At 39.1% G+C, this 17,848-nt stretch overlaps 1 protein-coding gene across 1 annotated transcript in view; it reads left to right on the top strand.

Annotated features, from left to right (window-relative positions):
• Positions 1 to 17,848, top strand: part of CPQ (carboxypeptidase Q) — a 108,077-nt gene that overhangs the window by 53,186 nt on the left and 37,043 nt on the right. Inside the window, exon 4 of the mRNA XM_015813495.2 lies at positions 6,404 to 6,515. Within this exon, the coding sequence (XP_015668981.1) occupies positions 6,404 to 6,515 (112 nt within the window). The remainder of the gene's footprint in view (positions 1 to 6,403; positions 6,516 to 17,848) is intronic.

The raw sequence follows: 17,848 nt of genomic DNA, 5'->3' as shown, positions 1-17,848 counted from the left end.
TTGTTGGAAAAGCCATGTCTTGAGGGCGCGGCGGAAAGTAAGGAGATCCGGAATCGTCCGGATCTCGGGGGGTAGTTCGTTCCAGAGGGCAGGGGCACCCACAGAGAAGGCCCTCCCCCTGGGGGTCGCCAGCCGACATTGCTTGGCCGACGGCACCCTGAGGAGACCCACTCTGTGGGAGCGTACCGGTCTATGGGAGAGAATCTGTGGCAGAAGGCGGTCTCGGAGATAGCCAGGTCCTATGCCATGGAGCGCTTTAAAGGTGGTAACTAACACCTTAAAGCGCACCCGGAAGGCCACTGGCAACCAGTGCAGCTCGCGCAGCAGCGGTGTTACGTGGGAGCGCCGAGTCCCTCCCAACACCGCCCGCGCGGCCGCATTCTGGACCATTTGGAGCCTCCGGGTGCTCCTCAAAGGGAGCCCCATGTAGAGGGCATTACAGTAGTCCAGGCGGGAGGTGACGAGAGCATGAGTGACTGTGCGCAAGGCGTCCCGGCCCAGAAAAGGCCGCAACTGGTGAATCAGGCGAACCTGATAAAACGCCCCCCTGGTCACGGCCAACAAATGGTCATCCAATGTCAGCCGCGAATCCAGGAGGACTCCCAAGTTGCGTGCCCTCTCTGAGGGGGCCAAGGTTTCGCCCCCTATAGTCAGCGATGGCGTCAGCTGGCTATGCCGAGGCGCCGGCAACCACAGCCACTCGGTCTTGGAAGGGTTGAGCCTGAGTCTGTTCCTCCCCATCCAGTATGTATGTCCACTTTGGAGAATGTTTCATTGCTCCTCCAAAAGCAAGTTTCCCCCTTACTTCTATACAATAGAAGAGAATATTTGTAGCTCAGAGTTGAACTGTGAGGTTATTGGTGCTCTCTGAGCTTGATAGTTTTCTTGCAGACATTTCATTACCCAACTAGGTAACTTCATCAGTGCTAGCTTATTCTTCTGTTCAAGATCCTGCTATGACATGTGTGTACAAATGTAAAATTTGTTAGCAAACAATGAGTCAAATGGTTGGCTTTCCTTCACTATATAGGATGCATAAAGTGTAGGGATTGAACTCAGTGTGCCTAGAACTGGGTACAATACTCCAAAGTGTGTTGGAACACATTGGGGAAGGGGAAGAGAGAGATGTTACAAAAGCAGAATAAAATAGAACAGCCACTTCTTATAGTTTGGAAACTATGCTTCACTTAACACAACACAAAATTTCATTTGCTATTCTTTATGCCATGTCCTATTGCTGACTCAAAGTTTGCAGTCAACTACTGTGCACCTCTACTCACAGCTTGACAAGAAAGACAATGGAAGGGTTGAGGGGGAATGCTTGGAGTGTATTGGGAGCTGGGAGGAAGGTGAGGAATTTATGTAAACCATTTGCAGCCTGAGAATATCCCAAGACTTCAAGGCCGTGCGATGGGGACATTCCGAAGGTGCAGACTGTTTTCCCAAAACAAAATGAACATGCTGGATTGGTGAACAGTGGACAAGGGGTGGGGAAAGGGGGATCAATCACTATGTAGACGTTCTGCACTATAAAAGGAAGTGACCATTGCCTAAAATATATGTTAACAATTGCTCACTCACAACTAGTGCTTTCAAAGGGATGGAAAGGGTATTAGATTTAATGACTTATAGGCCTATTCTCAGGAGGACTTCAAGCTCAGGCTTTTGGAGAAAGAGAGAGTATTTGGTTCTGTCTAGAGCACACCCAAGGCAGACCAGAAAGCTTGTGGATAAGCAAGACATAGGCAGACCTCATTCAATCTGTGTTTGCCACCGTTGCAGAAATGGCCTAAATCAAGGTTTGCTAAAGTTCAAAGACAAAAATAAACAATAGTTTTAAAAATCCAATTAAAACACAGGATAAGATGCCCAGGATGGCCTAAGGCAGATTCAGGTTATAGTCTGGTTTGAGAGCTGATGGATGTTAAGAAAGAGAAGTCAGGAGAAAGTTCAGGGAAAAGAATATGACTCTGTCCCACTCTCCCTCCATCACCAGTCAGCTCAATTTCTGTCTGGAACATTGTACTTTTATATTAGGGGAGCTCCAAAATTTTGAAAAATGTTGGGTTCACCCAAAGCACCTCTTTCCTTTGCTTTTAAGACTATAGGCATTCACGTTTCTTTTGACAAAAATAATTGGTATAGTTATATCTATGTAGGCTTTTCCATCTTCTTATTGCTTGATAAAGCTAAGATCATAAACTGACTTTGACAAGTCTATTTGTTGGTAACATAAATAGTCAAAGATTAGGTACTAAGGGGACTCTGGCCAATGAGTGTGGGGATGTTGTAGTGGACCACCTGGTGGATTTCTACACAGCATTGCCCTCTGAGAAGCACTGCTATAGAGACTTGGATCTGGTAAACCTATTCAGTCAACCTTCTTATAGGTTTCACTTGCCTATTTAGAATAAGTCTGGATAGTTGCTGTCCAGGAGACTGGAAAGAAATAGTGTTGATTTTACTAGCATAGGCATAATATGCAAATATATGCCGCTACTTACACACATATGTATAAGAGGACACCTTTCCTTGAACAATATTCATGTTCTTTATTTATAGGGGAAATGGGCTTTCTCAAAACCACCCTAAAATTGTTATGAATCCATTCAACTTAAGAGTAGAATATAAATCATGTGCTGAATAATCCACAACCACCACCTCTGAGGTAGCAGTTTTTATACTTTTTCCACAGATGGCTTAAAAATGCACATGTTGGTAGACTGCATCATTTTTATTACAAGAAATACATTCTATTTCTGAATTAACTGTAAAGGAAAATAACTATTACTTTTTTCTGTGCCAGCTTCCTCTTCAAAAGCAACGTGGGTGTCTGTGGGAAAAGGGCATCAAATGACAAAAGATGTGTGATGACATCATAGGCTGTGATTGACCTACTTGCCTCATATGATGGGAAAAAATATGTAAATGGAAGCATTTGTATGAGGACATCCCTGTTCATATGTTGTTATTTTTGGCATCATTGTAACTTGCAAAAATTGCTGCTTGAAAGGAACACATCATTATTTGGAAGGGAAATTAAAATCATGTTATGTTTTTAAAAAGCACAAGCTCTGGTTAGTCTCATTAATAGTGTAGATTTGACAGAAATAGACATGATTTCCATCTGAGGACCAAGAAGATATCGTGTTATTACTTTATAACCTTTTTATAGATTTTCTAAACAGAGCTTGTTGTCTTCCAACAGTCTGTGGATCATTGTGTATCTCCTAACTTTGGACAATACATTTGCATATACAGTCATTTTGCTTTTGGTTTCTGACATTTTTCTGTCACTTTTTAGCCTGTGACCTGTCTACTTAGTATTGACCGAAGCTTTATATTAGAGTACTTGCATGAACCTTTTGTTTGTTAGGTCTACTTGATCGGTCTCATCTTTTTTAGCGAAGAAGAATCCCAAGATAAGTTTGGACATTATCATACTATTAACTCTTAAATAATATAAGCTTTAAAAAGTTTTAATAACGCAGGATCCAATCTGGGTTGGTCACGAGGACCGGAGATTTTGTCTTCTGAGCTTTCAGACTGGTGCTAGAGCCCATCTTCAGGGAATTTCTGTCTAGCAGAAGTCTGAGAACTCAGAAGACAAAACGTCTGTTCCTAGTGACCGATCCAGATTGGATCTTGCAACATTATCCTGGGACACGTATATTTGCCTTCATTTGTGAGTTTTAATAATGTCAGACCACAAATTATTGTAGAGTTTTGGATTATTGGCTCCCTTGCACTATTCAGAAAGGTATCTTTGAAGACATGGGAAAATCACTTAACCCAAAGCTCAGAGAAGTTAAGTTTCTGACTGAATTCCATGTTATTAGTTCTTCTGCAGTTGCATTATCTCAAATCCCTGTTGATCTGATCAGCCATATCTACATTAATCCTTGTTCCCATATCTGCCTGTCGGGTTCTGTAAAATGTTCTCCAGAGAGGTTGATAGCTATTTTTTTAAAAAAAACCTCATCTTATTTCCCATGTCTGCTTGTAAAAGGGGCTACAAAGAAGCTCACTCAACTGTCACATTTTTTTTATCTTTGATGTCAGGCAAAGAAATGCCTGACATCCTTCTCTACTGAGGTGTTTAGAATTTCAGTCTGAGAATCGCTGTTTTAAAATTTCTCCTTTGTTGATCCATAATATTGTTGAATACATTATGTATCTGCTCAGAGAAGATATTGGAATGGCAAAACTAATAAAGAAGTAAGGAAATAAATATATATTTCTTAGTTCCCTAGAGTTCTTCAAAGAGAAAACTCAACGATATGGAAACATTTTATACAAAGTTTGTGTGCTTACCTGCTGTATTTGTTATTGATATATTTAATTGTGATCCTTAAAAGCTTTTACAGAATCCTCGGCACCACAGAATGGATCATTGATAGAAAAATCATGGGTCAATAAAATATCTCTCTCATATAGTGGAAAATCTGGAAAACTAACAAATAGGAACACTTCTATAGAATACCACAACTGTTCTACTCATTGTTGAATGTCTCTTGATTTGCTTCAGCATGGAACATGGAAACCATTATACCTAGGTCAGCGTTTCTCAACCTTGGCAGCTTTCAGATGTTTGGACTCTAACTCCCAGAATTCCACAGCCAGCAGGTTGGCTGGAGAATTATGGAAGTTGCAGTCCACTCATCTGAAACCTGCCAAGATTGAGAAATACTACTCTAGAGGGATTGTCGTCAAAGCAGAGAGGGTTGCTGCTAGAAAGACAAGTGGCCTAACCTGAAAAATGCAGCTTCTTCTCTTTTATTTCTCAATCTGCTAGAACTGCACTTGGAAACAACATTTTGAAATCTGTAAGCACACATGTCTAATCCCACGGCAGATCACACCACTTTCTGATTCAAAATTGCCTACTGAGTAGTGTGACTTCTTTCCTAGGAACAAAAAAAAAATTCTCTATCAGGCAATACTTATGCCACTTTGGTTGCCAGAGAACATCATGCTGTGTTAGTAGGGCAATCTTTCACTGTTGCTAAGAAGGCATTGCTCCTCATTTAAATATATGTTTTTCTTTTCATTTATAAACTAACCTATAATTCATTGCAAGACCTATGTGCATTTTCTGACATCTGTGTTTGATGAAACAACTTAAGCAATTTACACTTGTGCCAGATAACATACATAGCAGTTATTGCTTGGATTTTTCTCCCCCTCATTATGTGGGATTGAATAGGTAATGTTGTTATGAAATGCTGAAATAGTATAATCTTGGCTGGGTTAAAGTTAACTTATTTGTAGGTGTATTAAATCCTTCCAGCAATATCATCCAAATCTCTAGATTGTCTTGTAAAAACGTGCCCTCTCTGGGCACTCAGTTTGTGTCATCTTCACGCATTGGTGTAAATAGGAGAGAAGGGACAGAAAAGCACCAACTTCTGAATCAGCTTTATTTTTAAGAATGTCCTTTGATTCCAGAGAGGTATAATCTTAAAGAATGAAAGAGTTGAAAAATGTAATTAGGTGATTGAAAAGAATCTCATCAGTTTGCCTTCTGGGAAACCAGAAATGCTATTACATTTGCCTTTTTGTAAATGAGCAAGTTTTCATGCCAGCTGTCTTCTTTTATCATCCATGACTTTCATTCAGAATGTCAAATTTGTAAGAACTGAGAGCCACATTTTCTCAGAAAAGAGATGTCAGTTTTTTATAAACATCTAACAGTTGCCCATTTCAGGATCAAAGCACGCAGGGCAAAAAGCCTTGGGAAGGAAATTTGATAAAGAAGCACTGGAATTAAAACTACGGTGGTATTAGAAGGGACTGCGCTTTCATGTGACTGAGGAAAGTCAGTTGTTTTAAGTGGCTCCATCCTGGTATGCAATAAATATTTTTATTTAGCCTTGCTGTATCTTGAGTCTGCACCAGAATCTAAGCCTTATCATAACAGACCAAACCAAGACAAATGTCTAGGAACTGCTTCTGAGTTTTGTATGGTTGCCCAACTCAAATCCTGTGACTCTGAACAATACACAAAAGACAAGCATCCAGAAAAAAATAATTCAAAAGAATACATAAAAACATACAAAGCCATAAAAGCAATTTTACTGGATATATATTACTAAGTTGTTCTTGTCAGTAACCTCCACAATATATACCCACTAACTCAAGGACTGTAGAACCTAACCTTAAATATTAAAAGTAGCAACAGGTTGATAGATATTCTTTTGCACTTGAAGTCCTTGGTTATCATAATTTACCATTAGAACAAAATGATGGTCGCAATGCACATTCCAACTACACTATCACAGTATTGATATAATTGTGGTTCACATTACTAGAATTACATCTGGTAAAAGAATAAGCCTATATAGGTATCCTTGGGACGAACTGTCTAATTCAGATTTTCAGATAAATATTTTTATTTCTTTAGGTTGTACTAATTAGTGGACACCTGGACAGCTGGGATGTGGGTCAGGGAGCGATGGATGATGGTGGAGGAGCATTTGTATCATGGGAAGCATTATCACTCATTAAGGATCTTGGTAAGTACCTATGTAAATAGTATAGTGCTCTAACATTTATGGCATTATCTTCTTAGACTTCCTTAACTTTATTTCTTTTAATACATTTTTCCAAAGTTTCCTTCTGGCAATAGCTATTTCTTCAGGAACTGTAGAGTTTTTAATTTTCAAACATAGCACTTTCTTATTTGTTTGATTTGTGGTTTAGGAAAATCCAAAGCATTTGTGAACATTGAAAGTCCCAATAAAAATAGTTCTGACAGTTGTGCAATTTTATTTGTTGAAATAATTTAAGAACCACATCCTATTTGTTTGCAATATTTTTTTCTAGTGCCTGGTCCATGGTAAAACAGCTTGTAACACCATTGTTGCCCATAAGGCTAGTCTCTGAGAGTAAAAGATGAATCTGTTAACAGCCATGTTTGCACCCTATCCTTTCTCAAAATAGTTTGATTAAGCAGTTTTGGATGATAAATTAGGTTATGAATAAGTAAGTTAACATTTATTATATGAGTTGGATTATAAAGGCTCTAATACCTAATGCCCATAACATTTAGAAATCTATTTCTGATCTAATAGACAATGAGTATCAAATTAATATTATTAATATTATTGATTTCATGCAAAAAGTGAAAATTTGTGTCCCTGTAATTCTATTGTTCAGTAGTGAATTACAGCAGTGCAATGGGGGGGGGAGTCTGGAAACAAAATGTTGTCATGTGGCTCACAAGTGTTAAAATACAGTTATTACAAATATGGTCACAGAAACTACTGTGGTTAAGCAGCAGTTAAGGTCAATTAAGGTCAAGAAGCAACAGTGAGAACTGGACACGGAACCACTGATTGGTTCAAAATTGGGAAAGGAGTCCGGCAAGGCTGTATACTGTCGCCCTGCCTATTTAACTTATATGCAGAGCACATCATGAGAAAGACAGGGCTAGATGAATCAAAAGTTGGAATTAAGATTGCCGGGAGAAATATCAACAACCTAAGATATGCAGATGATACCACTCTAATGGCAGAAAGTGAAGAGGAACTAAAGAGCCTCTTGATGCGGGTGAAGAAGGAGAGTGCAAAAGTTGGCTTGAAACTCAACAGTAAGAAAACCAAAATCATGGCATCCGGCCCTCTCAATTCCTGGCAAATAGATGGGGAAGAAATGGAGGTAGTGACAGATTTTATTTTCCTGGGCTCCAAGATCACCTCAGATGGGGACTGCAGCCAAGAAATTAAAAGACGCTTGCTCCATAGGAAAGCTATGGCAAATCTAGACAGCATACTAAAAAGCAGAGACATCACCCTGCCAACAAAAGTGTGTATAGTCAAGGCCATGGTTTTCCCAGTTGCAATGTATGGATGTGAAAGTTGGACCATAAGAAAGGCTGAGCAACAAAGAATTGAGGCCTTTGAACTATGGTGCTGGAGAAGACTCCTGCGAGTCCCTTGGACTGCAAGGCGTTCAAACCGATCAGTCCTAGAAGAGATCAACCCCGACTGCTCTTTAGAAGGCCAGATCCTGAAGTTGAAACTCAAATACTTTTGGCCACCTAATGAGAAGGAAGGACTCACTGGAGAAGGGCCTAATGCTAGGAAAGATTGAGGGCAATAGAAGAAAGGGATGACAGAGAATGAGGTGGCTGGATGGAGTCACTGAAGCAGTAGGCATGAACTTAAATGGACTCCAGAAGATGGTAGAGGACAGGAAGACCTGGAGGAACGTTGTTCATGGGCTCGCGATGGGTCGGAAACGACTTCGCAATTAACAACAACAACAAAGGAATGAAATCTTTGGAGTTCTCTCAAAAATTCTCAACAAAATGAATGGCCTGAGTTAGAATGATTTTATAGACAGGAGACTATTTCAGTAAATGCACAAAATGAATGGAAGGTATATTCAGCTCCCAAATCCTTTTGGTTCAAAGCTCAGGAGATAACTAAATGGCCATTCAAAATGAAACATGACTGCTGATATATGAATCTGGATATGCCTAGATTAGAGCATTAAATATGAATCCGTGATGAAGCCTGACATATGAATTCAGTGACTATCCAAACAGGAAAAAGTAGCTTTTCATCGTACAAGAACATAATTAAATTTGTTAATCGTTCTAGTTCTACATCCTCTCTGCCCCAGTTTTCTCCAGTCAGCCTAAAGATATTTGTCCAGCAAGGTTATAGTGCTCCTTTATTAATTTTTCACTAGTTACAATGTTAGAAATATTTGCTACAGCAGTTGAACTTTAAAATCAAAGAACCTACAAATAAATGCCATTAACAGCTCAAAATTCCTAAAAAATCTATATTTGAACTACACATTGCTTTTAATATGCATAATATATCATGTGCCTTTAATACTATGGCCAAATTAATAATATGATAAATCCAGATGCAGTGACTGATATTAAGGATAATTGTGTATTAAGAAAATTTTGCTAGCATACAAGCAAAAGTTGTAATACTATCAACAATGATACTTTCAGTCTACAACTTCCATCTTGGGACTGACTCTGAACTGATACATGTCACCACATTTTGGGGCTTGCTTGCATCACTTGCTATTATAATATGTAGCCTGGTAAAGAGATTGGAAATTCAAAATTTTGCATTCTCTTGTGGCATTTTGGTTGCTAAAGATAGTACTAATTACAGGATTCATGCTCCTATTGTCTTATCCATACCTTAATACTGATGCAAGTAAGGCAATTATAGGCCCAAGATCTGTTATCAGCATGTTGTAAATGTTCCATCAATATCCAAGACAAAGAGTTAAGAGCTGGTAATTTAGCAATAGAAGAGAATATTTGTAGCTCAGGGTTAAATTGTGTAGTCCTTGATGCTCTTGACTCTGGTTATTTTCTTGAAGATGTTTCATTACCAAGCTAGGTAAGATCATCAAGCTAGTAAGGTGTGGGATACTCCTTTTTTATATACCAGTGGCTTGTCCTGTCAATGTTGGTGAGAATAGTCTTGGTGGCTCTTTGATATGATCATTGTTTTCTATTATGTTGAGACTTTAGAAAGAGTGCAGAGAAGAGCAACAAAGATGATTAGGGGACTGGAGGCTAAAGCATATAAGGAACGGCTGCTGGAATTGGGTATGTCTAGTTTAATGAAGAGAAGGACGAGGGGGGACATGATAGCAGTGTTCCAATATCTCAGGGGTTGCCATAAAGAAGAGGGAGTCAAGCTATTTTCCAAAGCNACTTCCTGACAGTGAGAACAATTAACCAGTGGAACTACCTGCCTCCAGAAGCGGTGAATGCTCCAACACTGGAAGTTTTTAAGAAGAGACTGGACAGCCATTTGTCCGAAATGGTATAGGGTTTCCTGCCTGAGCAGGGGGTTGGACTAGATGACCTTCAAGGTCCCTTCCAACTTTACTATTATTATTATTATTATTAGTTTGTTTGTCAGAGTTGGTACTTCCTTGATTGCAGTATTGTTTACTTATTAATTGTTGGTCTAGTAGTAATCTTGGTGTTAATTTCTGCTCATATGGGAATTGTTTGCTGGTGATAAGGTGTTTTGGTCTTTTTGTTTTAATGTTGGAGGAACACAAGTCAAGAAGCAGGAAACTTGTTTCCAACCTGGTGAATGCGTCTGGATCACCCTGTTATTTAGACAAAGGGAGTGATGGTTCCTAGTTAGAGAGTTAATACTGCTTCCTCTCAAGGAAACCTGCTGACTTCTGATGCTCATCCCTATTTAGGTGGCAGCTTGACTTACGGCTTGGCATTCTCCCTAGGCCAGGCTCAGACTCTGAACCAATGGCCTCCTGCATTCAGTCATCCACATTACTTGTAGGTGTCCCTGTTGCCGCCTAGACCAGGGGTAGGCAACCTCGGCTCTTTTATGACTCATGGACTTCAACTCCCAGAATTCCTGAGTCAGCTATGCTGACTCAGGAATTCTGGGAGTTGAAGTCCATGAGTCATAAAAGAGCCGAGGTTGCCTACCCCTGGCCTAGACTGTAGGCAGAAAGTCTGCCAGCCTGAGAATCAGAGGAGGCCATAACCTCTATTGATACTATGCTTATTATGATATAGAGATTACAATAGTGATATAAGACAAAGATAGATGGGGATGGGGATGCAGGCAGATAGTGTATAGGTTTTTTTCCCCAACAGTTTTCATCGTTTAAAAGGAAATCTTAGTTTTATTAAATATGTAAAAAAAAATCTACAAATCATTTCCACAAATAAGGATACTGCCTTGATTTTATCAGCTCTAAGAATCTGAACAGTGGTTGAACAGATGAAAGATTTAGCCAGGAACCTTTGTGTTCAGCTTCGTCATTCAACGGAACACAAAGCAAAAGTTGTTCACCTTGCCACTCATTGGATAATATTCCGCCCAGATTCTGCATGACTAATTTGTTATTGTAGTAATTTAATTTTAAATACCTGAAACATTTCTAATGAAAACCATTCTGAATCATGGCAGCCATTTAAGCTGGTATTCACCACTTTTTTTAACCTTAAAGATGCATAGCAGGTTCTACAAATGCTGATAGTGGTTGAAGAAGTTAAAGAAAATTTCAGTACTGTACAATAAGCATTGTTTATTCACTAATTCAGTACAGTACAATAAGCATTGTTTATTCACTAATTCCATACAAATACATTATGTAGAATGGGAAAGGAATCTTCATCCTGGTTTGTTCTGATAGTTAGATAGATAGGTAGATGAGAGATAAACAGACCGAAAGATAAATGGGTATCTCCAAATCCTTAAACAAAACTGAGATGAAGACATCTCAGAGGTACCTTTGCTATGTTCACAGGTCTAAATAGTTGCTTGAGAGAAATCATTTTAACCCTTTTTTCTGCCAACCAAACTTTCCAAGCTCCATAGTCTCTTTACCCTCTGGAAAGCTGCCTCTGGGAATCCAGACTACATTCCACCACAGTGGAATACCTTTCTTGCTTCAAATTGTTTTGCAATTATTTCAAATTCTTTAAGTTCTTACACTTATAGTTAATTTGATAGACTCATCAGGTGGCTTTTCAAACTCGTTGATCCTAAGATCTCTAAAAGCTTTAATATGGTTAGTTAAGCATTTTCCAAAAGTGATTAGAATCACATTGTGTATCCCTGGAAGTCCAGAAGATACTGACATTCTGAGAAACAATCTCATCCTGCTCCATATTCAGGAGGCATATATACAAGAATACTGCCCAAAAAGTAGCCAAAATGTGTAAGGAAGTGAAATTTCCTGCTTGGGTTTAAAGACGGAAAGGAAATCATAAAATTCTGTAATTTGTATTTGAGGTAATTGTGATTTATTTTTACCCTCACTCAAACCACATGTCTTAGGCTGCATAAGGCAGATGCATGTCCATTTAAAGTTTCAGCAGAATATCTCATGGGTGGTCAAAAGGAATTATTCATCATCTGTGGGTACCCTGACCATTGCAGAAAAAGTTTTAATTATTGTGTATTTTTACTTATCATGGAGGAAATGTCAAGGCCAAATCATTCCACAGTACATCATTGGAACTATCTTAGAGATTCTTGCAAACTTAGTTTTATTGTTTTCATGTTGTCCTTGTTTGGAAAACTAGTCTAAACTTATTTCACTTATTCACACTGGCATCCAGGTGGAAAATATTCTTTTTTTAAAAAATAGTCATTGTTGGGCTGAATGCCATCTGTACAAAAGCCAAGGAATAGGGCCACAACTTTTAATTCAGATTCAAACCACATTCCTCAGCCAGATGGGTATTTCTTATTCTTCTACTATTCTGACTTTCAGCAGAGGTTGGAAGAAACCATGTTTTGAGTCTAGATTGAAGTTCCAATTCCTTAATTACAGAGGTCATTTTACTTCAGGACTGACTGTCCTGGAGATTAATAGCTGCAAAGAGCATATATCTTTAGACGATATTTTCTTGGCAACAAGGTGAGGGGATACATATAACAGGGCATCTTTAATGGATACCAAATATAAAATGGATACAAAATTAGAGGTCTATGCTTGCAGATGAAGTCCCTCCTTAATTATTTAACCTCCAGAATTGCCTTTACTTGTCTTTACCTGTGAAAGGTTGAGCTATGCTATTTTCTTGCAACGCTAGATGTAACCCAGCACTACTAGCATTAAGATCCTTCTGCTCCAAATGTGAAGGGAAAGGGGAGGCAGCTTCAGTGCCATTCACTGATGGGCTATTTGAGTTCTCATGTTGTCTTTTCTAAATTAGTGGCCTCAAACTATAGGAAGGCTGCTGAGAGTCAACATAGCGGAGAAGATGTTTACTAGAATAGAAGGTAAAAAATTCTTGCTAGGAGCATATAATATGTGCAGTGTAATATTTTTACAGACGAAGCCCAAGAGGGAAAAAAACAGTTTCAGTTTCTGATTTTGTAAGTGTGGCCACCTTGGTTTCTCAAATTTGTGAATGCTTTTACAAAAGTTTGCACTATGATTGTCATGTATTTTGACACATATTTCTCAGCCTAGGCAGATGACCGACTCTTTTCTAGGGAGTTCAATAGTGATATACAAGTTGTCATTATATGGTTGAGTATAGATTCTGTACCTCTAGTGAACGTGCCATACATGTCCTGGTGCTGAAGGAATTTCAGTCTTTTCATTCACCTTTTTAACTATATAATATGTCTCTTTGCATTCAGAAACAGCCATTGTATCATTGTTTTATCTCTCTCTCTCTTTGCATGTGTTTGTAATTATATGAAAATGGAGTTTTAGAAAGAATGTTATGTGAGGCATCAAAATAGATGAAATTGGTGTCACAGTGAGGAAGAGAAAATTATATTAAAAGTATGGCCCGAATATAAATCACTACATTTCACTCAGAAAGCAGAGGCACATAATGACAATAGCAGAGTGAGTCTAGTTTAAAGGTTAAAAAAGTGTTATGTTATTGTCAAAATAAAGATAAAGGAAACATGATGTTTTTTTCTGCTCAAGACAGCCTTATAGTATGTGTATGGATCTTCGGCTGAGAAGAAAGAAGAGTAAAATTGAGCATTTTTATGGGAAAGAACTTATGTAAAATATTGGTGGTCAATTTCTTAGACTTGGGTCACCTGTACGTTCACTGTTAGAAACTTTTAGAGAAAGGCTCTGCCCTTAAGCCCCATCGCGCGCAGATGATGCGGGGTGTGGGCAGAGGGCATGGCCACCATGGTGCTGCTGGGCCGCCATGGCGATCTGCGGTGGGCCATGGAGGCGGTGGGTGGCCCTGTGGGTGGGCGGGGGCAGTTTTTGGGCACTCTAAAAGGTTCGCCATCACTGGGATACATCTTCGCCTGATACCTCAAAAATTGCTTCCAGTCAGAGTAGACAGGAATAAGATTGAAGGAAATATGGTTTGATAGAATTCAACTTTGAAGAATTTTAGTTCATATTTGGGGTAGAGGCAGGAAGAAATCTCAAAACCATCAGAATCAGTGTTGCTAACCGATCAGGAGGATGAACAAACCTGATTCAAAGGATCAGGGAAGAGAGTCAAAAACAAAACAAAATAAAAACACTCCTTGCCCCTTGTCCTCTTCGCCTTCAAGAAGATTAATTATATGGGGTAAGGCTACCATATCTAGGCTGCAACAATCCTGATCATCACTAGATGGCAGCAAATGGAGTTTTGTATAGTATAGTGTTGAATGACAAGATAATCCTGAGTCTCCAGGTTTGATAATGTGAGGGCAAGTAAGGGTACTAAACAGGCCAACACATTTGTCATAAGGAAAGCAGTTGTATATTTGAAAACGGTATAAGAGCCTATCATCTCTCAAGCATTTTTATCAACTTTGAGGAGTTATCTAAACAGAAGTAATGTTTACTTCTTCCCAATTTAGTATTAGGTTTCAATTGCCAGGATTTATATGATTTGGACAGGGCATCACTGAAACAACATGATAGCTAGGGTGTCAAAATCAAATCCACTTGGAGGACTACAGAGTAGAAATTCTTAACCATCACCAGGAGTCAAACTAAACCTGAAGGCATCTTTTTCTTCATTTTCCTTTTTTAGTTTGCAATAATCTTTGTCAAGCTGAGAGTTCAAAAGTTTAATCTTATCTTCTCTGTTGACATCTTTGTCTTAGAAACCTTCTCCACAGCACCTTCACATATTGTTATTTTTCCTCTCAAAGAGCACAGCTATTGCCTCAGCACCAATTACTCTCAAGTGTACTTCTAACCTTTTCCAGGCTTATGTCTATTCCTGTCTATTAATCTTTAATTGACTGATTACTTTTCTAAAGGGAGTATGTCCAGAACTAAAAATCTTGAGCTTGTCTCTTGGCGTATCTCTTTTCCCTTTATATCTCTCTTTTCCCTTTATATGTCATTTTGTTTCTCAGATTTATCTTTGAAATTATAACTAGAATGTATTTAATCAAATGCCTTGAGCTTGCAGGAATTTTATTTATTCAATTTTTTATTCATTTATTTAATAAACACATCTTGAAGATGTGGCTGCCCTTGAAGAGCATTCAGAAACTTCAACTGGTGCAAAATGCAGCTGCATGGGTAGTAAATGGTACCAGATACATGGTATATGTGAGCCACACTGGTTGCTGGCATGTTTCCAAGTGCACTTCACGGGGGTGGTTGTCACCATAAGCGCTACATGCCTTGGGATTGGATTCCTTGAGGGACCACCTTTTTCCAAGAGTGTCTACCTGACCAATTTGATCCAGCCTGTCACTGACATCTTCTATCATTTTTTAAAAAAAAACTAAATCTAATAGCTTCTTCCTCCATGATAATAATTGATTTGAATAATGATCCTTTTGACTAGTGCCTCCCAAAATAACTCCTCCCTCTCTTCTTCCTAGCTAAGTCTTGAGAAATGGTTGCCTTCCTTTCTGGTAAATACAACATTGTACTTTACACTGTAAATTTAGAAAGTTGGATTAAATTGTTAGAAAGAGAGGACTTGGCTAGAGTATTTCAATTGATCCAATGAATTATCACAGTAATATTTTGGATTCTGAGTATTGTGGGAAAACATTTATTTATTTATTTATTTATTTATTTATTTATTTGCATTCCTTGCATAGATTTGTATCTTATTCTTGTATCTGACACATGAGGCAAAGGCAGTAATAAAATATGTCTGTAAATATGTACTGTAGCTACTGGGCTTTTATTTTCTGCAAGCAAGTTATAGATAGACTGGAGTATTGCCATGATGTGGTCTTTAAAAGGTGTCAAATACATTTCCACTCAGACTGTTAAATACTAGCGGCATTCAAGGAATTTCTTATGTCTTGTGAAATCAGATCACTTCTTTTACCATCAACACCACGTCCAAATGGAAATGACAGGAGAAACTACCAAAAGTAAATAAGTAATCCTCATGAAACATGTCATATGCATCCTAGCTATATTCTACTTCAACTCTTTTAAATGGATTTAAAATAAATCAACTCATGGATCTGTAATGAAACAAAGTAAGAACTTCAAAAAAGCTGGACTAATTCCATTTATTAATCTTCTTTGTCTAATATTGATATATAGTTAACATGTCATATGTGCATCTCATACCTCTGTTTCAATCCCGGCAAACAAAAGGGAGAATTGCATGGATGTTGAAAAGTCATGCTCAGTCAATACTTTTTTTTTCTATCCAGAGAAGAATTTGCTTCTTATTTGTACTACCCGACAAGGTCCACTCAATATACTTGTCCATAACTGATTTTGGATTGTGAGAGTTCATGTTGGTTTATCAAACATCTCTAGAATTTGTATGTTTTGGTTACTTTATGTTAAAAGCTATACTTAAGGAAACCATAACATAATGCACAGTGCAAACCCAGTTATTGCTTTGTATGAAAGATGGATTCATTTTACTTGTGTTTCTCATCTCAAGTAATTTTTTCTTCATGCACAGTAACTATTGAAAGGGTAAAAGAATTTAGTACATGCCTCACTTGGGCTGTATCTAATATAGATTGACTTAAATGTATTGGGTGACTTTCAAATGGCTTATATTTAATTTTAAGGTTATTCCTTCATAAATATCATTAAAACACAGATGGTCTTGCCTTGTCACTTGCAGCTAAAGAGTTCTATAGGAAGGCTTTAAAACTTCTCAACACTGAGTTTCAAAAAAAATCATAGATTCTCTTTTGTGAATCTAGATTGGAAGAAACAGGACTATCAGCTTGTCACACAAAAACCTATTGGGGATGCAAACAAATGCATTTCCTAGGTTCTTTCATTGCCACAGTTTGCAAAATTTATTCTGGGAGATATTGATAGGCAACACCACAAACACACCCTTTCCTCTCAGTGCAGGAGCAGATGGGGAAAAAATTTTTTGGCTGGCTGCCATAGAGGCAGCAAACAGCAGACACTGGGGTGGGCGCAACAGGTGCCTTTGGGAACTTCTCTGGAAGCCTTTCTTTGTTTTGGGATCCTATGATTAGTTCACAGTTTGTGAACCAGGAACAGCAGGAGTGCTAAACCATACCCTTCCTGGAGTCATTTAACTCTTCCTCCACTCCAGACCATTTTCTCCAGCTAAAAACCTAAACCCATACAGATTATTTCTACGCAATTGGAACAGACCCACATTGTTAACAAGTTGGTTGTCTTTGTGTGTAGCTTAAGCCTGAAAGCAAGGAAGATTTCCACTCTAGTATCACCCAGCCTTCACATAAATCCTTAATGCAGACCACCTGCAGACCATTGGATCACACTACTGTACAATGATGGGGAGTTGCCATAAATCATTATTTCAGAAATGCTGAAAGATGTAGAGCAGTGGTGGCGAACCTATGGCACAGGTGCCATAGGCGGCACTCAGAGCCCTCTCTGTGGGCACGCATGCTGTCACTCCAGCCCCACCTCCCCCCATGGTCCCCTCACCAGCAGCCCCCCTGGAGGAGAGTCGCCCCCGAGTGCAGCCCGCGCGAAGCAGCATAGTCAAGGACATGGCAGCCGGGCAGTGGGGACAAGACTCCGCCCTCGTGCCTGTTTGTGCACAGCTGATACTGTGGGGCATGGGTGGACAGTGTGGCCGCCATGGCACTGCTAAGCTCCCTGGGCAATCTGTGGCGGGCCATGGAGGCGGTGAGTGGTCCTGTGGGTGGGCGGGGGTGGGGCCGGTGGCATGTGGGCAGGCAGTGGGCCCGGGTTTTGGGCACTCAGTCTCTAAAAGGTTCGCCATCACTGATGTAGAGCAATGATGGGGAGAAAAAAATGAGAATGGAATAACAGTGCTAGGAGTGCAGAAATCCTGTGTGGAAGTGGGCTGCGGAAAAAGAAGAAAGCAGATAGAAAGAAATGTAAAAAGATGTTTGTGTGTGTGTGTGTGTGTGCTTAAATAAGGGAAGAAAAAAGAAAGAAATTAGCTTGGTTGTAAACCAAAATGCGATGG

The sequence above is a fragment of the Protobothrops mucrosquamatus genome, unplaced genomic scaffold (assembly GCF_001527695.2).
Source record: "Protobothrops mucrosquamatus isolate PMUCROS unplaced genomic scaffold, P.Mucros_1.0 scaffold_69, whole genome shotgun sequence".
NCBI lineage: Eukaryota > Metazoa > Chordata > Lepidosauria > Squamata > Viperidae > Protobothrops > Protobothrops mucrosquamatus.
The sequence above is the reverse complement of the archived record's forward strand: the minus strand, read 5'-3'. Positions and strand labels throughout refer to the sequence as shown.